The sequence below is a fragment of the Trichosurus vulpecula genome, chromosome 9 (assembly GCF_011100635.1).
Source record: "Trichosurus vulpecula isolate mTriVul1 chromosome 9, mTriVul1.pri, whole genome shotgun sequence".
Lineage (NCBI taxonomy): Eukaryota > Metazoa > Chordata > Mammalia > Diprotodontia > Phalangeridae > Trichosurus > Trichosurus vulpecula.
Genome location: NC_050581.1, coordinates 62,823,434 through 62,848,609, shown reverse-complemented (window position 1 = coordinate 62,848,609; position 25,176 = coordinate 62,823,434). Strand labels below are relative to the sequence as shown.

The 25,176-nt window shown below is 37.2% G+C and overlaps 1 protein-coding gene across 4 annotated transcripts in view; it reads right to left on the bottom strand.

Moving 5' to 3' along the window:
• AGTPBP1 (ATP/GTP binding protein 1) overlaps positions 1-25,176 on the bottom strand; it is a 233,703-nt gene that overhangs the window by 29,932 nt on the left and 178,595 nt on the right. Inside the window, exons 26-27 of one of the 4 annotated variants that reach the window (XM_036737617.1) lie at positions 14,249-14,443; positions 11,195-11,888 (exon numbers count right to left, since the gene is read on the bottom strand). The exons of 1 other annotated variant lie outside the window; for it this stretch is intronic. In XM_036737617.1, the coding sequence (XP_036593512.1) occupies positions 14,266-14,443 (178 nt within the window). In that variant the 3' untranslated portion in view covers positions 11,195-11,888; positions 14,249-14,265. Of the gene's footprint in view, positions 1-11,194; positions 11,889-13,696; positions 14,444-25,176 lie in introns of those variants that run through there. 2 more of the 4 variants (XM_036737616.1, XM_036737619.1) reach the window with 2 other exon arrangements.

The window sequence follows — 25,176 nt, the reverse complement described above, 5'->3', positions numbered from 1 at the left end:
TGTGATTTCCCTGATAAAGGGAACTTCTAGAACAGGAAGCTCGCTCTACCAGTGCAGGTCAGCACCTTCTCTGCAAAGTGCAGTCTTAAAGGGTTATCTACATCTAGAGCACCAAGGGGCACCTAGGTGGTGCAGTGGATAGAGTGCCAGGCCTGGAATCAGAAAGACCCGATGTCAAATCCGGCCTCAGACACTTGCTCTGTGACCCTGGGCAAGTCACTTAACCTTGTTGCCCTCAGTTTCCTTATCTGTAAAATGAGCTGGAGAAATGTACCTTTGCCAAGAAAACCCCAAATGGGGTCAGGTAGAGTAGGACACAACTGAAAAAAAAAGTCTTAACAACAAAAGAGAACTAAAAGGTTAAGTGAATGAATCAGGATCCTACAGCCAGTCTGTGTCCTAATGGGACTTCAACCTAGGTCTCCCTGGCTCCAACATCAGCTCCTACCCACTAGACCAACAAACTCGAAGTGATTTGAGGGTCGCTGGGCTAACCATAAGGATTAAGTATGATACAAGGTACGCTGTGATTCTTGTCGGCATAGGAAATTCCACTACCTCAGACAAATCCCATCCTAGCTAGGATTTAATAATTCAGTTCTAGGGGTGTACAGTTGTAAAGTTCATGAACCAGTGAGATTTACGTCAGAGGTAGGATTTGAACTAGGGTTTTCCTGACTCCAAGCCCAGTATACTCTAATCCCACCTTTACATAGTAAAATGTGATGAACAGCTTGTCAGAGTGCAATGTGCCGCCCCACCTCGCTGCTGCAATGGTCTGCAAGTGTGTCCTGGCTTTTCTCACTCCATATCTACTTCCTCTGCACCTGCCCATATTCCTATGGTAGCGTTATTTTGTTCCCTTTGAGACAATCAACTGGTTCCGTCTAATGATTTTTTTTTTAAATAGAAGGAAGAAAACCAGGTATGGAGGAGAGGTGAGGGGAGATGTTAGACAACTCGGAAATACTTTGCACTTCATACATACTAAAAAGGACTGATAATTTCCCCAGAGCTCTACTGATAACCAGTTGTCTGGAGCAAGACTGGCCAGAGCAGATCTGGGCAGTCAGGGATTACTGGCCAAAAGAGAATTCTGCTTCCTCCGCCGGCAGATTTATAACCACAAAGAAAAAGTGTACTTCCTAAATCCCTGGCTAGTGTGTGGACTGTATCAGTATTTCACTCCTCTTCAAGTGAAAACCACATATTCCCAAGTAGAAGTGAGAGCCCCCAAAGGAGGGGAAATTTTTCAGAAACAAATGTTCTCTTGCCATTTTTTTCATCACACATCTTTAAGTAAACTCAGTTTGGCAAGCACAAACGTACACACACACACATGGTATTCCAAAAGTCTAAAGCAGGTAAAACCACGATAAGACTTTTGAGACAATAAGACTTGTGATCCTAGGCAAGTCATTTAATCTTTATTTGCTTCAGTTCCTCATCTGTAAAATGGGGGCACACTGAAGAAGGAAGTGGCAAACTACTCCAGTATTTCTGCCAAGAAAACCTCAAAATGAGGTCACTAAGACAGGACTGAAACAGTTATGCTATATGCATTTGTGCCCAACCTGTGGTAGTGTATTCTGAGCTCCTATTGGCCTGATCAGTCACAGTCAGACGCATTGAATCTTGGCTCAAACATGGTCCTCTTTGAGAACTAAGGACAACAATATGTATGTATATATGTATGTATGTGTGTGTGTATGTGTGTGTGCGTGCACAAACACACATACACACATATATAATCTACTATGGACAAAAAAAAATTAGTCTCAAAGAGCTTTATTCTACCAGGGAGTGACAGGGTGCAACATGTGCTGTTGTCGTTGTTAAGTCATTCCAATTGTATCTGACTCTTCGTGACCCTATTTGGGGGTTTTCTTGGCAAAGATACTGGAATGGTTTGCTATTTCCTTCTACAGTGTGTTCCCATTTTACATATGAGAAGTTGAGGCAAACAAGGGTTAAGTGACTTGCCCAGAGTCACACAGCTAGTAAGTGTCTAAGGCCAGACTTCAACTTAGGAAGATGTCTTCCTGACTCCAGGCCTAATGCCCTACACACTGTGCCACCTAGCTGCCCCAAACAACATATATACAAATAAGTAAATGAAAAGTAATTTTAGGGACCACTTGAGGACATCATTAACAACTTGGGGGATCACGGAAGGCCATGGATAAGAAGTGTCAGCTGAGCTGAACCTTTAAAGGAAGTATAGTCCAGTCATGGAGGACAGTCTATGCAAAAGCATAGGAGAGGCTACCTTCCCAGAACCATAGGTCTTCTCTGCATTTTATGAGACCCCTAGGCTTTATTTTCCATCAGTCGAAATGGAGGGCAATTAAAAAAATGGCCAAGTTGAAGGGAAGTAATAAATGAACCAGAAACATCCCTTTACAAAGTCCTCTTGCCCTCATTCACAGAGATGTGGGTCTGCAGGGTCCACCTGCTGCCTGAAAAGGCCTCTCTCTACAAATTATAAACTTTGACCCAATTTCCTGGCTTGGGTTTGGATTTCCCCAACTCATTCTTTTGGGTGGCTTTCAATACAGATCTTACAAACTGGAAGAGAAAGGAAAAAGCCCAGGAACAAAGTTGGCTATAGAAAATTCCCCAAATTAAAACATACCTTTGTCAACATTCCCAATCCTGAGCAGATCAAATAAAATCCGGGATTTTTTGTTTTCATCGAGATCTGGTTTAAATATTTGGAATCCTCTGCCAGTGTGTGACATCACTTTTCCTTTCTAGATTGTGGTGTTAAAAATATTGAGCCAAACACTTTGAACCAATTGTCTTCTTAAAACAGAATATGGATTATATATTTGTTTACAGCTTTGAAGCAAAACTGTGTGACACTGTACATGCTGAGAAGCTGTTAGAGCATCCCAGTCAATTCTTGAGGGAAATTCAAAGACTTCTTGACTTGTACTAAACATACAAACACACACGCATAGACATCAGGCCCCCTGTTATTTAGTACAGCAATTCTAGGCATCGCGCCAACTTCCTTTCAAACGCAACCATGGAAAGCAGCCCCAAAGACTAGGGCTCAGCAAAGGGGCCTATTAACATTTTGTTTCTTATTCGAAACCTCTTGTTCAGCTACTACAAAAAGAAACTGGGGGATTAATTCTTCACAACTTTCAGGCACTAAAGGTAGGAAAGTCTAACTCTCTTCCCATTCACACTGTCCCATTTAACCAGACTTTCAGAGGAGCAGGCTACACCTATAGCAAAAACAATAAGCACCCATCTACTATGTTCCAGGCTCCACGTTAAGCACTGGGGATGCAAAGGAAAGAGAAAATCACCCTAGGAAGACTTTCCTATCAATTATCATACTACTAGGAGTGTCTGTCATTTCACCCACATGCCTACCTCCTGGTATGAGAGCTCTCTCCTCTTAGCAAATTGCAACCAGTCTATGTAGCTAGAAATATAGGGTTCCTTAAACTTTTTTGGGTCATGGACCCCTCTGCAGTCTGGTGAAGCCTATGGACCCCTTCTGAGAATAATGTTTTTAAATACATAAAATGAAATGCTTAGGATTACAAAGAAAACCAATTATATTGAAACACAGTTTATTTACCTATTTCGGTATATATGGATATATGTGGATATAATATATAAACTATATTTCAGTATATATACATATATATATATGTATATATTTAAAAACAAGTTCATGGACCCCAGGTTACGAATTCCTGTCCTAGAGAGTTGCTTGAGGTACTGAGGTTAAGTGACTTGACCAGAGTCACACTGATAGCATCACAGGTGGGAGCAGCAGATAGTACTGAAGATGGAGTCAGGAAGACTTGAGTTCAAATTTGGCCTCATTCCCTTACTATCTATGTGACCCTGGACAAGTTACTCAACCTCTGTATGCCTCAGTTTTCTCTACTGTAAAACATGGATAAGGGTTATCATGAGGATCAGATGAGATGATATTTATAAAGCCTTAGCATAGTGCCTGGTAGCAAGTAGGCACTTAATAAATGTTTGCTCCATTTCTGCCTTGTTTCCATCCTTCCTTCCTTCCCTTCCTTCTTCTCCTTTCCTGACTCTTCTCTTCTCCTTCCTTCCTTCCTCCCTCCCTTCTTTCCTTCCCTCCCTCCCTTCCTTCCTTCCTTCTTTCCTTCCTTCCCTCCTTCCTCCTTCCCTTTCTTTTCTCCCTTCCTTCCTTCCCTCCTTCCTTCTTTGAATTAAGGACTTCCTGACTTAAAGACCAGTACTCGATCCACTATACCATTCTGCCTCTTACCTAATAATTAAAGAGTTGATCAAAAATGGAATAAGCTGCCTCTTAGGGAAATGAGCATCTTTCTGCTGGAGGCACTAAAGAAATGGCTGGATACCAACTGGTATGATATCTTGTAGAAGTGGTTCATGTGCCAGGTAAGGAATTAGACTATTCTAAGGTCCCTTCTAGCTTTAAGATATTATAATGCCCAGGAGTCAAAGACCCTGTTTGTGTAGAGGTAACAAATGATAGAGCATTCCCTATTTCCACACCCAGATAGCATACTGCAGAATCCAGAGCTAGCCTACCCTCCAACCCCATGCACCACCAGGCCCCTATTGTTGTTTGGTCCTGTCCAACCCTTTGTGACCATGTAAACCATACCATCAATGGGGTTTTCTTGGCAAAGTTGCCAGAGTGGTTTGCCATTTCCTTCTCCAGTAACCAGGCCCCTTCTACCTTTTATATGAGGAATGACATTTGACCCATAAACCTCCTTTCCCTTTTCTTCCTTATTTCTTCTATGGCAGTGATGGAGAACCTGTACCCTTGAGGCCACATGTGGCTCTCCAGGTCCTCGAACGAAGTTTGGATTCAGTCAAAGGGCCACGCTTGAGGACCTAGAGGGCCACATGTGGCCTCGAGGGTGCAGGTTCCCCACCCCTGGCCTAGCCAAGATTGGATTCATTGATATTATAAGTGGAATGCAATAGAGGAGCAGCATTTTTTTAAGTCACAATTTCCAATTCTATTTAACCCATCAAAAAGTCAGGACAATTAGATGTGGCTAGTCTCAACTATAACCTGGTTTAGTAATGGCTATTGTGAGTGAGCAAAGGCTTTTGTTTCCCATTCCCTTTTCTGCTTTTGTCCAGGAAAGTCACATTAGACAATGCTATATTTTCCATACGGAACGGCAGTATGCTATTGTGTACAGAAGTCTTGTCCTGTAGTCATGAAAACTTGGGGTCCAGTCTTGCTTCTGATGCACACTAGCTACATGAGTAAACCTCTCAATGGACCAGCCAAACTTTTAAGCCTGTAGATTATGAGCAAGTTGTCACTCTCTGGATATATTCACATATTTTTCTTTTTTTAAAAACACGATATGTGGCAGAAATGAGCTTCTCAAATAGTCCTTTCCCCTTTTCTTCATATTGACAAAATCTCAAATACAAAACCCCCTCCAAAAATGAAAGTAAAAAGTCCTGTATTGAACAGGGTCATGTCCTTGAGCTGCATAAATATGAACTAAAAGGTCTTTTAGGAAATCTATCTTGCATTTACTTGGAGCTCTGATTTTTTAATTCCATTCTTCGCAATTCCAATCAGCCATCCATCCTTTTCATGATCCCTAGAATCTTAGAGGGTGTGTGTGTATGTGTTGTGTTTTAGAGGTGTGTTGAAGGAAGAGAGTACTTAAGTTATGTTTAAATATTTTTTCCCATTTAAATGAAATTTATGGGGGACAAGTCTTCATTTCATAAAGATCAAAAGCTCTGAAATTCACTTCTGATGCAGACACTACATATATTGAGTGGTGTACTGCAGCTGGCTAATACCAGCTCCCAAGAGCTAATTGTGAAATTTTCAGTGTGACTATTTTCACCTCAGAAATTGGTAAACACAATACCAGGTTTCTAATTGCAGGTCTCTGTTCTGCTATATCTTCTCCCTCTATCTTTATCTGTGATTTGCACAATACAGACAGTATTTAAAGTTCCTTAAGAATAATTAAATTAGTTCTGACCCATTCAACTGGTTTCCACTTCAAACTGGTTCTGGGTAGTTTGAACTGATTTAAACCAGTTCTAAACAGTTTAAAACAGTTCTGAGAAGAGTCTATTATAATGCTTTCATTTTATAGATAAGGAAGCTGAGACACTAGAGAGGTTATGTGACTTGCCTAAGGTCACACACAGATAGTTAAGTGGCAGAAGTCAGATTTTAATCCTGTTCCTCTGCTTGCAATTCCAGGATTTCTTTCCACAGTACCATGTTATTTGTTGGAAACCACCCCCCATTTTCAAAGGACAAATTTGCCCCACTTCATCCCTTCCACTTGCCAAATGGGGCTTCTGCAAACACTGAAATGACCTGTGTGCTAAAAGGAAGATGCTATGGTTTGTTTTCTTTTGTTTTGTCATTTTTGTTATTCAGTTGTTTTAGTCATGACTGACTCTTTGTGACCCCATTCAGGGTTTTCTTGGCAAAGATACTGGAATGGTTTACCATTTCCTTCTCCAGCTCACATTACAGATGAGGAAACTGAGGCAAGTAGGGTTAAGTGACTTGCCCAGAGTCACACAGTTGGTGTCTAAGGGCACATTTGAACTCAGGTCTTCCTAACTCCGGGCCTGGAGCTCTATCCCCTGTACCACCTAGCTGCCTTGTTTTGTCCTGACTTTTCTTTTTTGTTGTGAATCCAACAATTACCAATAATTATAAACATTTTAAGACATGAAGAAAAGGGGAAAGGACTATTCAAGAAGCTCATTTCTGCCACACATGGTGTTTTTAAAAAAAGAAAAATATGTGAATATATCCAGATAGATGGATGGATAGACACATTAGCTTAGCGAGGTAGTTACAAATTTGTGTCTATTTCTACACCTCCTAATTCCTTCCTTAGAATATCTTTTTAAATGCTTTATTGATGATCTTTTTTATGTCTGTCACTATTTACCAACCTATTTCTTCACACCTTCACCTAGCAGAAGCCTAGAATTCTGTTCTTATAACAAAAGATGTTATTAATTTTAGATAACATCTTAAGAACTCTAAGTCATTACAGGAAAAATCAGGATGGCAAAAGAATCATGGGATCACAGAGGCTGGGCCTCAGCAAGCCATCTGGCCCAACCCAAACCCAAAGAATAATCCCTTCTCCAATATACCTAACATCCAGCCTTTATTTGAAGATCTCCAATTAAGGGCAACCTACTATCTCTTGAGGCAGCCTATTCCTGTTACGGTGACTGTAACTTTTCTTTATATCAAGCTTAAATTTACCTCCTTGCAACTTCTAGTTCTTCTGCCCTTTGGGACCAGATTAAGTCTAATTCCCATGACAAATGGTTCTTTTCTGTCTTTTTTTTCCTAATATCACTAAACAATTTATAAACAAAACTGAACAGACCCTACAACAATGTTGGCAGGAGCCACAGGTTAGTCTTTATTCAGTTAGGGGGGAAAAACCCCAGGATGGAGGTAGCCAGGAATCCTTGTGACCCTACATGATGTTACTGTAAAGGTCAACAATTTCATGATAAAGAGCTTTGAAATTTTCAACTGAAAAGCATTAAATTGGTGTGACTTCCTTCCACTTTGTCTACTGTCATAAAGGTGTATAAGTTTGATTATTTCCTCCTGCATACTTTGTCTAATCAATGTACTCTAACAAAAGGATCTCTATTCCCTTATAGCCTATTCTCCGGTCCATCTTTTGCTATCAGAATATACCATTAAAGAGATACTCATTTTAACATTTTAAAACAATTTCTAAAATTTTTTTTAAAAAGAGAACTTTATATTTCCCAAAGGCAATACAACCAACTCTCTTCAGTTCAGTTCTGGTCCATTTTGTTTTTTGTTCTAAGACATGTCTGTGGATGAACAAGCATTTTTGGTTACCCACCCAAGGGCATAAAATAGTCTGGGTAACGAATATTCTTCATACACTTGGCTTTTCTGTGTAGAAGATTAGGCCAAGCTCTCAAGTAACTACAAATCTCATTCAGAAAGCTCTGCAATATTCTTGGGTTTGGTGAAATTGAACAAAATATGAAGTATGTCATAGCAAAAGACTCTCAGACTATAAACAACCACATATTTGTTCTAATATTACTTCCACTTCCTGGATGGAAAGAAAGGAGTAACTGGAACCAGAAGTGTTACCTGTATATGTGATTTAAATTAGCAGTCATGGGTTCCAAGGCTCAACTATTTTCACATCTACATATTTCGGAGACTCCTATATATTTGCCAAAGAGGTAACCACTCATACTGAAAAGATTAGCTGTCTTTTCTAGTCCGAAAATTATTGTTGAACCAAAAAAAGAGGAGAAAGGAGGAAGTGAGCAGGTCTGCCTTTCTATCATTTAGTTTCTCCCTGATAATAGTTTTCCATCTATCCCAAACAATGGTCCTTTCCCTGAAAGGCATCATAGTTTAACAGATAGCACTGGACTGAGAGTCAGAAAGACCTGGATTCAAACCCAGCTTCAGATAATTAGTAGATATGTGAATTAAACAATTACCTAACTTTATGAACCTCAGTCATCTCATCTTTAAAATGGGGTTAATAGAGTTGTGAGTAGGATCGAATTAAATGTTTAAAGTGTTTCATAAACTCAACAAGTTGTTATTGCTTCATAAAGCCTCCTTGGGGTTTTACTATATATTGTAGCAGTCATGAAAATAAAAATAAGCACTTGCCTATAAAACCAGGATATAAAAGAAATCATGGTAGACCAAAGGAAAATAAGTATTACAATAGAACTAATAAAAAGCGGGTGGGAAGGCAAAAGAGAAATTTAATATTCTCATCCTCTGTTTTTAATCAGTCTTTATTTCTAGGGGATGATAGTTCCAAATGATATTGCAGTTTCCTCTTCCAGATTATCAACCTGTGGGGAGAATAGAGTCCATGCCAAACAAGCTATTCTCATCTAGAAGCCTCTCCTTAATCCTATTTAACATACCTAATTTGAAATCAATATTGTGATAAAAGGTTTGCAAAGTAAAAAACTAATACCTAGATCCACATGCACAAATTCCTTCACCAGAATGTATCTGCCATCATGTAGACACTGTGTCTCATTATATTTCCTATTTATTCTATTAACCATATGGGGGAGTGATAGGAGTGGGTAGTGATGGGTAGTGATAGCAAAAGTCATAGCAAAGAAGGGAAATTTATAAATTCAGGATTGTAGAATAAAATTTTGTCCCATGGCAACTTTTGGCATAATGGATTTTAAGTGATATTAACAATGTCCACGGCTTTATGATTTTATTGAAACTAAGATTTAGAGCCTTTTCAACTAGATCATTTTAATGAGCTTGTTGACATATCAGTCTAATTTACTGACAAAGAACATTAAATCTAGGAAAGCATAAAAAAATACAAAATAAAAAATCAGGGGTTAACTTTTGGTGTGCGCACCAATGCCAATAATAGATAGAAATTATATTTTAAACAGCCAAAAGTGGAAATGTCCAGATTTAACAATTCTTTCCCTTCTTTTGTCACTAATGCTATTCTAGATAGTCTCATTGTTATAAATGTGGCAAACTCTAATGGAAAATTAAGAGTAAATGATACCACTTATTAAACTGTTCTAGTAGTTTGTTAATGATACAAAATAAAGGAGAAAAAATATTATCATCGATGCTTACTGTGGTAGACTGAAAAAATTGAAAGCAATTGCAAGCTACTTCTGTGTGCCTAGCACAGTGCCTGGCACATATTGTGTTTAAATAATGCTTGTGGATTGATAATACACCAGAGAACAGATTACAGGATTTGATTTTGGAATTCTGTCTTAAAGGTAGAGGCAATTTCTAATCTCTTCAAATTCCCTACTTAATCCCATTTGCTAGAAAGAGTGGAAAATCTGTACAACTGTTCCTTTCTATTTTCAAAGAAGCAGACACTATCTTTATTGAAACCATAGTCTCGTCTGTATTTGTTTCCTTTCAATAATAGGGTTACCTGTTGCTTTTGAAGAATTATCATTATTCAGACATCTTTATGTGGTTTAAAAGTTAAAAACACTCATATTGTATTAATGTTTCAAGGAGTATGCACCATCATCATTTTCAGACACAGATGAATGCTATAATTCCTTTTAAGTTCACTAGAAATCTTTTCAATGATCTCATTTCATCCACTTTTTTAGGTGGCTATGTTCCATATCTAACAACCAAAAGGTGGATCTCTCTAAAACCATTCAGCTAAATCTTTTTGAAAGTTCTGATATGGTCTTCAAAATAATAACTAAAAGTACCACAAATTCATTTCCACTTCAAAGGAAATTTAAGCGTTCGGTGTATATATGTACCCTTATCCTGGACCTTATTCAAGATCAGAGTAGGCAACTGTAGAAAGAAATAGAGAGAGGGGGAATGGGGAGAGAGTTCAGATTTTAAGGGGGATTCCAGGAATTATTAAGCCCCAAAAGTTCACCATTGTTAGCCTACCACTATGCCTAAAATTCTACCACTGGAGATTTATTTATTTAGATAGGGACATTATAGTTTTAGGATGCTTTCTCTAATATGCAAAGGCCCTTGAGAAAGAGGCCACATTAAACCATTAATTACTCTCAAATTAGACTGTCAGAGGAATTCAAATCTGAAGCAGATCCTTGATTGAAGGTTTATACGTGAGGAGGAGAGATGAGGTTGAGGTCGGGGAAAAGGATGAAATGAGTGAAGAAGAAACATCTGAGACGTGAGCCTAAGGAGAAAAAGTTTGTGTGGCTTACTGGTCAGGGTTGGGGTCACATGAGGGTACTGGACTGGATACCTGGGAGAAAAGGGTACAGAAAGAAAATGACATACTTTGTACAAATGTCGTACCTAGGGCAAACCCCAGCATAGCTATCTAAAAACATAAACAAACAAAAAGAAAGCCCTCTGATCTTTTGGAGTCTTAATTTTCCAAATAATTAGTTTTCACAGAAGAGATGAGGCTTTCCTTTAAATTTTCTCTTTAGCTTCCAGATATTTAAATCTGGCTTCCACAACAAAGGCAATCACTTGTTTTTTGTCCCCGCACCCCCCCCCCCGCCCCACCACCTGCCACAGATGCTCAGAACTGATGGCTAGGTATACCATAAATACTAAGAAAATATTACTTTGACATATTTTCCTAATGAAAGTAGCTAAGAGTTTATATATGATTTCTAAACTTTCACCAAAAGAAAAAAAAAAGCACAAAGTTACCAAAGTTTTATTTTCTATACAATGAAAGGTGTGGGGAAACATAGTAATTGATAATGAGACCTTTATTACACAGTTGCATTATTGTTATTTAATTTATTCCTGGGGCATGCACAGTAAATTGCCACAACTCTATCCATTACAGGACTTACAATGTATAGTCATCTCAAATATGGGCTACCTGAATTTAGTGTGTACCACGGCTGTATCTCTATTTGAATGAATACTTGGTTACTTATGTGTCATTAGGATTTACACAAAATTTCACAACTGTAAACAGCACAGAAAAGTTGGCACAAGTGGCAAAGACCGTTCGAGAAAGATACTTAACATAAGGCAGAATCTTGTATTCAAACAAAGGATGTTACTGACAAGAATGACTGGGTGGGAAAATCAAATAATGAATTATCTACCGCTATAGATCATCCAAATTCCAGATGGATAAACATCTCAAACCAAATCAAATCCTCATGTTTTCTACCAGGTATTTGTTCTCTGAGGAAGGTCAGGGGATAGACAGCCTCTTCTATGGTACCGTGGGAGGAGTGCACTAGTAGTAGTCTCGTCTACTTGTATTAGACTAGAAACCTCACTTTCTTCATCTGTAAAATGAGGGGTTGGATTGAATGAGTTTTAAGGTCCCTTCCGCTTGAAGACACTATGATTCTTTAGAACTTGGTGATTGTAACTATAAAAAAAGAGACATCTGATTACAACTAAACTATACTTAAGGAATTAAAGTTCCTAAAGAGAGATTTCCAAATTAATCCAAGCTTCTTTACTAACTCACCTTGTCAGATCTAGTTATTGCAGTAAACATAAGAATGTAAATTAAGGATAGAGTAGAAAATTATTCATTAGAATGATGATGGCACTAGATGCCATAGCACCTGTTCTTTGAAAATGCTGAAATTCCTCAGCCAGAGATAAGAAAAGCATGGATGTTTTAATGGCTAATAAGCAAATCGATTTATCAGATTCTTAAATGGAGAAGCAGAGCGGTGGAGTTACTTTGTTCTTCTAAAGCTAACTGCTTAAAAATAATTTACTTGCTAAATAGACTCTTTTCTAATTTCTTGAACAAGGAACATGTCAAAAATTGGAATAGACAGTAACAGATGTTAAAGTGTCTCCATAAAACTATTTAATTATTTGAAAATATTGCTACTATCCAACTTTCTATGGAGTTTTTACAATGCCAATAGAAAAATGGATAAAACCTTTTGAATCCTACCTAGCATATTAAATATTGCTTCTTTTCACTCATGACCTTTCAATTTCTAATCTGTCAAAGTTATAGATTATGGAAAAAGTGAACCTGTACCTTTCTCTTCCTCTATATATTCTAGAAATAAATATAATTTTAGCATTAGTAGTTTCCCTTTACTCAGTTAAAAGTGCTTTAATACTCATCCCATTGTTATCATCACCAAGAACAAGCTAGCAGCTCCCAGTCTGCTCAGCCTTTGCTCTGCTGAGACTTTTCGGCACAATGATAACTAGCACTGTGTATATAAAGGAAGGATAATGCTGTATTTTTGTAAAATGTCTAATACCGTCTCCCCATGAAGCCTAAAAAAAAAATCTTTATTCAGAATGAACAAAATGTCTAAATTACTATACATAAAAATGTAGTTATTAAATTGAAGAATGCAAAAATACCTGAAATACTGGTAGTATCTTTTTTACTACTACAAGCTAGAAAAAAAAATGCTTTGCCTTTAGGTATTTATTGAAAAACCTCCAGAAATAAACTTGAGTATTTTAGGATTCCTGATGAAAATGACTCTTTTACTATCCAAAAATGGCTTAAGAAGATGCATGCCAAAAGGGAGGCACCAAAGTCCTCTTGAGGACCTATCAAGTAGCAGTAATATTTGTTATAACAAAAGCTTAACTCACAAAGGACTAACAGAGTCATTAGATTTTTTCAAAAATTAGTATTTTAAAATATTATAGTCATTTCTAAAGTCCAACAATCTAAAACTTAGGAAGATATCACAATAAGAAATGACCTAAATACTTCCCTTCTCTCCTCCCCACATATATTTGATTCTGATATAACTTGTAAGCATGCCCTGAATAAATTCACTTTAATAGAATTATAATACTGTAGCACAGCACATGCAATATTAAATACAGAAAGGTGTAAATAAATATAGATTCCAATATATAAATGCACATTTAACGACAGCTGAGTAGTAGTATCCTCACTGGGTAAATGTGTATTTTAAAGCTTGACTGCAGAGATCAGCTCCAGTTATGTCTCAGGAGATACTTGTTCAGGAAAGAGAGCCATACAAATACATAATTCATGGCAGGCACAGGTGCACTACAACCATAAAGAGCTTCAGTCTACTGAAGTAATCAAACCATCTTGTGCACATAAAGTTTTACAAATGTGTTTTCACATGTGGGCTTCTTTGAATATTTTGAATCAAGGATGTATAACCATATAATCTGAGTGTATTAAGGGATGAAGAAACAAAAGCAACATTTGATAAATTAATTTTTGATTTGTTTAATTTGACTGTAGAATGAAATGGTTTCAAAGCAAGCTCTAGATTACTTCAAACACAATCAAAAAGTTAACATCATTCTGAAGAACTTAATTTCTTGTCTTCAATATCCACCCACTCCCACACAAACAACACACAGATAAATAGAAATCCCTGTACATAAATAATATTTTCAACAACCACTGGGACCTAGGATTAGATTTTTTTTTACTCTGAAACATTGCAAATTTATCCATTTGATATAGGATATAAGGATAAGGAGACAAAAAGTCATGCAATGATACTGAGTAAAGTTTTGTTGAAAAAAAAAATAAATCAATTTTTGATACTTCAATGCCATCAATCAGGGCATTGAATTCTTTAAATAAAACAAATGCCAGTTTTTATCATAAATCAAAAACACATTTATTGTCTTGAAACCAAACTGGCTCCAGTTACTTTTTGTCTTTTTGAGTCAGCTCTTTTTAAAAATCTAAAGTTTCCTATCCAATAGAAACTAAGATATTTCTCTTATTCTTTAGCCATTTACATGAGATGGCAGATGGCTCAAGGAAGGCATGTTTTTGATGACTCCGAGTCAGAAAGTGCATCTTCTTGGACAGAAGGTTCATAATCCCCAACATTTTCAGGCAATTCAATGTCTATCTCATCATTACTTTCTGCACTGTAATCAACTTCTTCAAGGAAACGAGGTTCATCTTCTTCCAAAACATAAGTGGTAGGGCTGTAGCCAAAATAGACACAACATACAAGGCTGCATTAGATTTTAAGATTCTAAATTTAGATGTATGCAGAATGGCTGCCTACTCTACTATCCTGCATTAACTCAATTATCCAAAATCTTTGGTTCCAATGTATAAGTAGGTTGTGTTAACTAAAAAAAAAAATCATGTAACCCAAACATTAGCCAAAGCTCTGTTTACAAAATGGATGATTCATATGTAAGAGATGTGCATTAGTTGAAAATTTCTTGTATTTGACTACCAGAGTAAAAATGCTAACTTTAAATTGCATTATAAAAAATGTCAATATGCCCTATAACTTTTAAAAACTCTACTTACAACTGTCTAGCAAAAAGGACATTCATATGTAATAAAATATTGAGATTTGTCTTTGCAGGCATTCATCAATCTTATTTGCAGACTACAAAGACATATTTTTGAAGTTCTATTTTAAGAACCTTAGCTCCCAGCAGCAGGTAATTTCAAGGGGCTTTATAAAGTAACTGTGGATGTTTAATTGGTTTCTTGAGTAATGTGCTAAAAACCACTTATTCCAAGACACTAAAGTGATTATCTACCATTAGAGTAAATTGAGGAAGGCTAAAATAAAATTAAAAAAAATTAAGAAACCACATCCACAAGCTTACAGTTTCCCCAGGACAAGGAAAAATTAAAAAACAAGTGAACACTCCACACCCAGTTTAATTTCTTTCCCCTGAGTCAGAGAATAATATATTCCCTTAAAAGCACTAAGTGCTTCTAAATATTTCATTAGATAAGTAGTTTTGGATTCAGACACGCTCTCTATTACAGTCTATAACTTATCCCTTTTCTTCATAATCAAATTATTTTGGTTTCTCCCAATGTGTCATAATTTTATACAAACTGGAAGAAATATCTAAGGATATAGATTTACCAGCATTTCAAGAATACATTTTCATTTTTGACCACAAATTATGTTAATCTTACAGACTGAAGCACTGAGGAAAATATAATATCCCTCAAACTTGAATAATAATTCTTTTCCTAAGATTCTAGTTCTCATACAAGATATGCTGTTCTAAGAGCTTAATAAATCATTGTGTGTCTTTATAGCACACATTAACACAATCATAGATGCTGACAACATCATAGGTTCTAACGATTTAAACCCCAAACCTTGTTAGAATTTTAGATGAATTTTCCTTTAAAAAAAAGAAAAAAGCCACTGTATTTTTAGTGTATTTTTGCTCTTCTGAAATCCTGCATTATACCTAGCCTTCCCTGAAGTACTTGGGACTCTCAAATAGCAAACAACTCTCAAAGATCAAGGTCCTGAAGACCCTTTACACATATACACGCCCCAGCCCATATCAAGATGGGAGACTAGGCATGTCTTAGGGGCTGAGAAGAGGACACGTACAAGTTATCTCTTTATTTCTGCTCACTTGTGTCCTGAGGAACAAAAGGCCATAAATTATATTACTCTTTTACTTCTACTACATTCTACTGAAAAACTGCAAGGACAAATACTAACCATGGCAGTTCACCTTTATGTTTCTAAAGAACAGATTAAGGTGATTTGGTTCAGGACTTGTAAGTCCTTTCATAAAATACATAGGTTTTCAAATATATTTTCAGTCATAAAAGAAAAAACCCTCAATAATTCAATTCAACTAAGAGCTTACTACAACACAGGGCACTGTATTAGGGACAGAGCGGCTAAACAGCGTATACAAAGATTATACAACAAGGTCTGGGTCCTTAACATCATGGAATTTACTCTCTAATCTGATGTGACAAGACATGTCCACAAACAACTATAAAACAAGGTGGAAAGAAATAGTGCCATCAGAAAGGTATAAAGTCCAAAGGAGTGTGGGATTATTTTTAGCCTCGACAATCACAGGACCATAGAGAGAGCTAGAAAGGACTTTAGAGATCATCCAGGAAACTGAGGCCCAGAGTAGTGAAATGACCTGTCCAAGGATCGTGGAAGAAATTATGAAAAAGGTGGCATCTGAGATTGATGGGGTTTAGACTGTGGGAGCCCCCTTGAATCTTTCCACTAGATGAGATGTTTGCCTGAGGCCATAAGCCTTTCATTATGGCTAGGCCCAAATCTCTAGGCTAGGTTACTCTTAACCTAGCCTAGCCTTCCATTGTCAGGCTACTTTTCACCCTTGATCCCATCAAAGTGTCTATGCCCAAATCTGTTACCCTTAAACTAGCCAAACCCTACATGGTCTGTTATCTCCTGGTAGCCTTCAGCTACTTCCCACCCTTAATCGCATTCTCTTGGTTCCTGGAGTCTGACCTCATCCCAGTCCCATCAAGCTCCTCCTTAGACTCCTCCTCAAGACCCTCCCTAAACCCCTCCTCCCATCACTCCAGGACCATCCTAAATCCCTCCCACAATCTTTGTGTATATAAGTTTCATCTTGTCTCCATGAAGGTGTTCAGATTCCATCTACCCCAGATTGAATCAGGACCCCTTATGAAAATGAGCATCACAAATGGTGAGATTTCTTAAGACAGCCCATTATGGCGAATCTGTAATAAACTTTGTCTTTCTTTGGTTGTGAGAAGGTTTGAATCGAATTCATTCAAGCAGGACCCACCATGTTGGTATTTTGGGGTCTCCCTGACCTCAACATATAGTTTCTAACCTCAATAACATGACCCTTGAAAAGTAAGTAGGGTTTCAAGCAGCCAAGATTAGTGGGAGAGGGAAAGGATAATCCAGATGTAGACCATCCTTAGATCAAATGCAAGAAGGTAAGAAAACCCCAGGGTATGTTCAGAGTAAAGTGAGTAATCCAGTTTGGCTACAGTATAGGCTATATGAATGGGAATGTAGGAAGTAAGGTTGAAAAGAACAGATGTGGGCTAGATTTTAGAGGAACTTGGATGCCAGGCTAAGAACTTTTTCCTCAACAAATGAATAATGCACTGCTACGAAAATGTGAATCCAATGTAATAGTCATAAATGAGGCAGGTCTGGAGTTCTTTTAACTTCCTTTTGTGCAGAGCTTTGAGTTTTACAAAGCATTTTGCATTTTTAAAAACCTGCTTTGATCTCCCATTGCCCACAAAGTAAAAGAGAATCTCCTTAGGCTCCCATTCAAGTCTCTAAAATCTCTTTCTGGGATGACTTTATTTTACTCCCCCATCATGTATTCTATTGTTACAGATAAATTGGATTACTCAACATTCCATCTTATCTTGGCCTCCACACCTTTGTAAACACTGTGGGTCCAGGTAGACTTCCCTCTAACTCCATCTGTAATAATCTTTCCTGTCCTTCAAGACCCAGCTGAGGTATCACCTCCTCCACAAAGCCTTCTCCTTATCCCTCTAGCTATCAGGGAGAACTCCTCTATCAGACCTCTCATCCAAGCTCTACTCTTCATTACCTGGGTGACTTTGGGAAAGTCCCTTAGTCTCCCCAGGCCTCATTTTATTTTCAGCTAAGGGCAGGAAAGCCCCTTGTCAGAAATTTCTTAATTAATGAAAGCTTCACTCAGGGGCCAGTGGGACAGAAACCTAATAGGAAGAGGCAAAATAAATTTTGTGATTCTATGCACAGGAGTCTGATTAGTGGGGAGAGGAAAGAAGTCAAAGGAAGAAGCCAGGATTGAATGGAGTTGGATTTCTACTCAGGATCTTTCACAAAACAGTTGAGGGCAGTTTCTACTGGCAGCAGGGCTTTGAGAGAAATGTATTATTAATCAAAAGCAGTTAAACAAGCTAGTGTTATATCTTGAAAAAAAGTGGAAAAACACAAGAAAGCACTCTAAGTAAATCCTCATTTGGAAGCCCCCAGTAATTAAGAAGCTAAACTTGATGGGGAAGAAAGTACATATAATACCTTGGATTCTGTGAACAAAAAAGGCAAGCTAAGTATAATCTTCTCTCTCTCTCTCTCTCTCTCTCTCTCTCTCTCTCTCTCTCTCTCTCTCTCTCTCTCTCTCTGTCTCTGTCTCTCTCTCTCCCTCCCACCCCGCCCCCTCTCTCCTTCAGAGAAAAGGTAGGTTAAGATTCCAGGCTCTATAGGGGAAGTCAGCCCGAAAGTCAGGTCAACCCAATTCAACAAGCATTTCTTAAGTGTCTACTATGCAAGACACTAAAAAGTTAGCATTAAGGAGAATCACCAAAGTCTTCTAGCAGAAGATAGGATTTTAGCTGGGACCTTAAGAAAGCCAGATTAACCAAAAGATGGAAATGAGTAGTAAGAGAATTACAATCATGGGGGACAGTCAGTGAAAATATGCAAGTTGAAATATGGAGTGTCTTATGCAAGGAACAGTAAGGTGGCCAATGCCACTCAATCATAGAGCATGTAGAGGGAAATAAGCTGTAATAACACTGAAAAGGTAGGAAAGAGGCAGGCTATAAAAAGGCTCTGAAAGCCAAACAAAGCCATTTTTTACTTGATCTTAGAGTTAATAGGGAATCACTGGAGTTTAATGAATGGGGGGGGGGGGGGGTGGAGAGGTAGGGAGGAGGTAACATGGTCAGACCTGTGCTTTAGGAAAATCTATTTGACAGAGTGGTGTAAGGTGGCTTAGATGGGGGAGAGATGAGGATGAGGTTCGTAGTGGCATGATGAAGTCTGGTCCAAAGGAGTGAAGTTGGATGGGAAATGATATAAGCAGCGTCGAGAAGAAAAATAACAATCCTGCTGTACTTCACTATAGTCAGGGTACATCTATAATATTATATTTAGGTCTGAATGCCACATTTATTATTTATTTATTATTATGTGATAACTCACTTTCATACAACACTTTGAGGTTTGGAAAGTGCTTTCCTCATAACAACCCTATCAGGTAGGTGGCATTAACTATGATTATCTCCATTCTTATAAGTAAGGAAACTGAGGCTCTTAACGGTTAAGTGTCTTGCCTGTGGTTATACGGCTAGTAAGTATCTAAGAACACAGGTAGGTGGAACAGTGGACTCAGTACTGGGACTGGAATCAGGAAGACTCATCTTCCTGAGTTCAAATCTGGCCTCAGACACTAGCTATGTGACACTAAGCAAGTCACTTAACCATTCGCCTCAATTCCTTATCTGTAAAATGAGCTGGAGAAGGAAATGGCAAACCACCCCAGTATCTTTGCCAAGAAAACCCCAAATGGGGTCATGAAGAGTCAGACACGTCTGAAACAACCAAACAACAACAAACAATTTAGTCATGGGAGGTTTTTCATCTTATTTTAGTTAGAGAAAGAAAGGAGTCAATTTAATTGCACTTAATTCTAAAAGTAGATTCTGCTACAGTATTTGGAGAAAGGATGGTACAGGAATATTCTAAAATTCTAAATTCTAAAATTTCACGTATGCAATAAAGACATTGAACATCCCTTAGATTACTGAAATAACAAAAATGGAAGTTCAAAAAATGATGGACTTCTCTGTATCACCTTTATATTTCACTTGTTCAAAATAATAATTCTTAAAACAGAATCAACATTACATTTAATTTTATCACTCAAAGAGGTAAAATACTTCACAAAAGTTTCTAAATTTATCTCTCCATTTTTAAAGAAACTAGGAGAATTCAAATTATTACTTTCAAAAAAAGTTTTAAATACAACTTATTTATGACTTATAAATACAACTTATTTATGACAATAAAAACAAGGAAAAATATGTTTGTGGATGAGTACACACATAAGCCAAGAAACTGGAAATGCAAAAAATATTGATTATGACCTTTGGGACACTGCCAAAAAGAAACTAATATTTAAAGAAGGAGGTCTCAATAGAAATAAAGAATTTCAAAATTTCTATAATTCAGCTAATGCAATCCAAAAGATTTGGTGTCTCACTTAACCCGGAATTTTCAGTAATCTTCCACAAATTCGGAAATAGTATCTCCCTCTTATTCCTCTTCCCTTTCCCCCCTCAAAAAAACCTATAGAGAAGGAATCGCATTATGGAATAGGAATATGATAGGAAGGAGTGGGAAGGAGGAGGGAAAAGAGCCACAAAAACAGACAGGAAGAGGGATAGTTCCCCCAAAGCACTCAATTACTACCTTGAGGAATTTTCTTTCTTTCTTCTGAATCTGCATGCCTCATTTTTAGGAAATTGAATTATATTGTCCCCATTTTGATAATGTAAAAATACAGCAGTAGGAGGTAACAGTGAAATTCTAACAAAGATCAATAAAAAGAGTTTTAAAGAATGTCTGTATGTGTAGAAATAAAATTTGTGTTGATTCTTGTTATTATCTATACACTGGAAAATAATTACCAATCTGTAGTCTATCTGAAACTGAAGGTAAAACTTGTCCACTTCCTCTTTGATAAGCTAAAAAAGTTACAATCACCAAGTTAAATTTGGCCTAGGATTAAGATGTTCCTTCATTAGCCTTAAAACTATTCTATGCTGATTGTAATTTCCCCCTTTATTTGTGCTGACACGCAGTTCTCAGTCTACTTAGTGCAAACACACATGGTTCATTTTGAATTCTAAGTAATTAATGATTTCCAGTAGTGTAGAAGTGGTGAAATAATTCTGGTTTAGATTGAATGAGCTGGCTAACAAAAGAGTCTAGCATCAGATATAGGTATGAGACACTCTCCACATAGGGACAGTAAATGGCCATCACAAATGCATTACAAAAAACAGAGATGTGTATCAGTGGCCATTACCACGAAAGCCCCTTCTTACCAAGGTTATCTTGATTTAATAATATATTACAATGTACAAGAAAGTACTTTCATATTGGCAAGCCCCACAGAAGTGTATCTGAAGCCTAGATATCACTGCTAAAGGCTGATCACAACTTTTTCATTAATTTTCCTGAGGGGGGGAGAAAAACAAGACTTTCCTACACTATAATAAAAATGAGTTTTATAGAGAGATAATATGCTGACCTTTGAATGTAAAGTAAGTCAAACCTGGCATTCAAAGCCTTCTATAATTTGGGGCAATCCACGTGCTCTATGTTCCTGCCAAACTGGACTACTCTTGGCTCTCTGAACACATGCTGTACTTTCCCACCTCTACTGCTTTGCTCACATTGTTCCCAATGCCTAGAATGCCCTCCCTGTCCCTCGCTGTAATGGAATGCAAAAGTATTTATTAAGTGTTTTCTATTTGCTCATCACTATGCTAAGCACTTGGGATACAAAAAGAGAAGCAAGACAGCCACTACTCTCAAGGAGCTCATGTTCTAACTAGGAAGACAACAAATATAGGAGAGTTCAGTTACAGAGCAAATGGAAAGGCAGGGAGAATGACAAAGCCCAATAGTCCTTAGGACACAATGGCAGGAAGGATGACAATGCCTTGAGATCTTGGGGTCACAATAGGGCAGCAAGGCCTGGTGGATTGAAAGGCAAGCAGGGATAGAAGTCCATCATTTTCCTGGAAGGAGTGTAGTTGATGATTCCCTGCTCATCCAAGCAGTACACGATGCTGTGAAAGGGACAGTGTGCCTGAACATCAAAGTAGAGCCGTGCTCTGGGATACCGGGGTGGGGGTGGGGGGGCGGGGAAGGTATGGGGTGAGACAGGGAGTTGGATAACAGGCAGTGGGTATCCAGCACCTGGTGGGAACTTACAAATGAGGGCTGAAGCAAGGGAGGGGGAGGACTCTAGGGGGCTTCCCTGGTACCTGGTATCTTGTTGTTTGCTTACTGAATTTCTGCCTATCCTTTAAATGTCAACAAATATGCCACCTCCTACTTGAAACCTTCCCAGATTCCATTAGCATCAACCTTCCCACTTCCCAAAAGCACTTTGTTTTGTACCTCATGTGAGGACGGATTTAGCAAAATAAAGAACAAAAAAAAATCTAGTTACGACCCATTTGGCAAAGGAGGAAACAGGCTCAGAAAGGTTAAGTGATTTTCCCAAGGACACATGGATAGTAAGTGGTAGCAGGACTAGGAAGAGAACCTAAGGTGTCTAAGGCCAAAATCAGTACCCTACACTATATTACAGTACGTTGATTCCCTCACATACCTTTCATATATATATATATATATATATATATGATTATACATTGAGGTTATCTATGCACACTTCTCTCCTCCAAACTAAACTCACAACTCCTAAACACAGTTTCATCAGGACTGGGACTATGTTTTATATGAATTGTATCTCTTCTGTAGCCAGTCTATGGCATAAATGTTCTGCACACAGGAGGAGTTTAATAACTTGACCAAAATGAGAATGCTGATTTGAACTGTTTGTTCAGACACAGCAATGGATTTGCACCAAAGAATCATGTACTTCTACCTACTCCCTATTATAACAAAAGGCAAGAAAAATGTCTAAGAATAAGATGGGAAACAGTAATTCTCCCATGGCCTCAAAATCATTTCCTTGACACAGATCAGATTCATATGTTGTGGATTTCTGTTTTATTTTTTTAAAAGGACAAACCAAAAGAATATTGATATGTGGAGGAAAACATTTTTAATGAGTCCTACTTATTTTACTCATATATCAAATAATGTGAGATTAGAAACACTTTTCTTATCAAAACTATTAGCCAAAGCTCACATACTAGGTAGAGAGACTGTAATATGTTACATTCCCTTAAAATATTAGGATATTTTAAATATTTACAGATTTATAGATACCAGATAATTTTAATTTAACTAGAGAAATTCCTCAAAGAAAATATATAATTTGTAAAAAAAAATAAAAATTGGAGCAAAAACTAGAGATTTAAACCAATGCAAATTAATTTGGTGGCAAAAAATTCTAAAACAGACCTGATAACTGAAATTAAATAAGAAAAAACTTATTTATAAACTATACTTATGCAATCATAAATAACTGGAAACTCTGCCTTCAGAGAGTTTAGAAACAAAATTTGACTTCCCCATTACAGAAGACAAACCAGATTGGCATATTTTAAGAAATAATGAATATCTTTCATCTAGCTGCTTGTTTCGTTAGGAAAAAAACTGCCAAGAACTTGATAATTATCTATCACACTTGTCCATTAAGTTTTCAAATAACTGAAACACAAATAGTTCAATTTGTCCAGATTAATAGTTTAATCTCTATCTCTCTAACCTAAAGAAAAGTACTTTTAAATGTTTTATTAGCATCTTTTTTCAAATTCTCCTAAATGACATTAATGAAAATCTCTTTCTCATGCAAATTAGACAAAACAAATTAAAAAAAAACAGGTGAAGATAGTTATCTAGGACAGAAATGGCAAAATTTGGAAATCCCTACTTTCCTTCCTTTGTGCTACACATATGTTGTAATTAAGAAAAGTCAAGAAGTGGTGAAGTGATTTTGGTATAAAAGGAATGAGCTGGCTGCTTAGTAAAGAGTCAAGGAGCATACAGGCATATGAGGCAAAGTGTAACGACTGTAGGACCATCGCAGACTCTTAATGACATCCCACCAATATCCCTATTATTGACTTAAAGGGGCAGCCTTCCCAAGGGGCAAAGTAAAATGGAGAGCCAATATTATATCAGATGAAATTTTTCTGACAAGAAACATAATCATGTCAAATTGTGATGAATTCTATGTGGTAAATTTCCAATGAGTGCCCTGGGGATTACTCAAAGACCACAAAATTTAATTCATTTACAGAGAGACTTCATTCAAAAGATAATTCCACAAAATTGCTCAGCCCCATTTATGAATATTTTAATCAAACCACCTTCTCCAATTTGATCAGTGGTATAGATGTTGCTTATCGGGTATACATCTACAGAAGGCATACTTATTTTGATTGTGTAAAAACTATGCCAATTTTATTTTGCATTAATTTTTTTAAATTGCCCAAATGTCTTTTATGCAATTGAAGCGATAAGATATTAATGGTAATTCTTTGTTAAATATTCAACTTTCTAACGTATAAACATTTAGAAGATTATTAATCTGTTCTATATACTAACATCAACATAGTTAGGAATCTAATAAGACTTAAAGATAAAGTAATTACACTCACAAGTAGGTTTATAAGAATCAGAGCAGACAACTGGTTTCACAAGCTCAGTATTTTTGGAAACAGGGACCTGATACCTCAAGAAAAATAAATACATAAAAAAATGAGCCTTTACTATATCCTTCATTCAAGCAAAATGACCTCATAGGAATAGAACTGAACTATGTGAAAGCCCCTGGTTTCCTCTTCTTGACTGGCACAAATGCATTTCCTCTACCTTAGGTTACTTATTTGTGTACTTGTGGTGCCAGATAACTGCTAATTAAGGATGTTGTAAAGACTGATATCCATAAAAATTATTACTTCCCATGAGATAGTCATGAAACATATATCTTATTGTATTATTTGTATGTATCAAAAAACACTGAAGGCTACCCACAGATAAAAAAGTCAACTAAAATGAGAGGGAAAAAGGAAAAGAGAGGAAAGGAGGAGGAACTGAAAAAAAGAACCATAAAACACTTAACTCATTTTTTAAAAAATAAGGTCTGAGAACATAAAATTTTATTGAAGACAACAAATAATTAAAAAGCATCATTCATTCAATGTCATATTATGTTTAATTAAGGGCAAATCTAGGGGAAAGAAAAAAGGAAATCCTCTAGGGCAAATAGGAGGGAGATATTCAAGAAAAAGGAGGCAGAGGAAAGAAAGGCATTCAAGGGAAAAGGGGAAAGGATTTACCTTTCGCTGTAATTACAAACCAACAGTCCCCCTCTCACCTGAGCTCATACCCTTGGAGTCATGTTTCCCTTCTCCCTAGCTCCACAAGTATGGCCAGTGAATCCAACTGATTCTTTCTTATTAATGTTTCCCA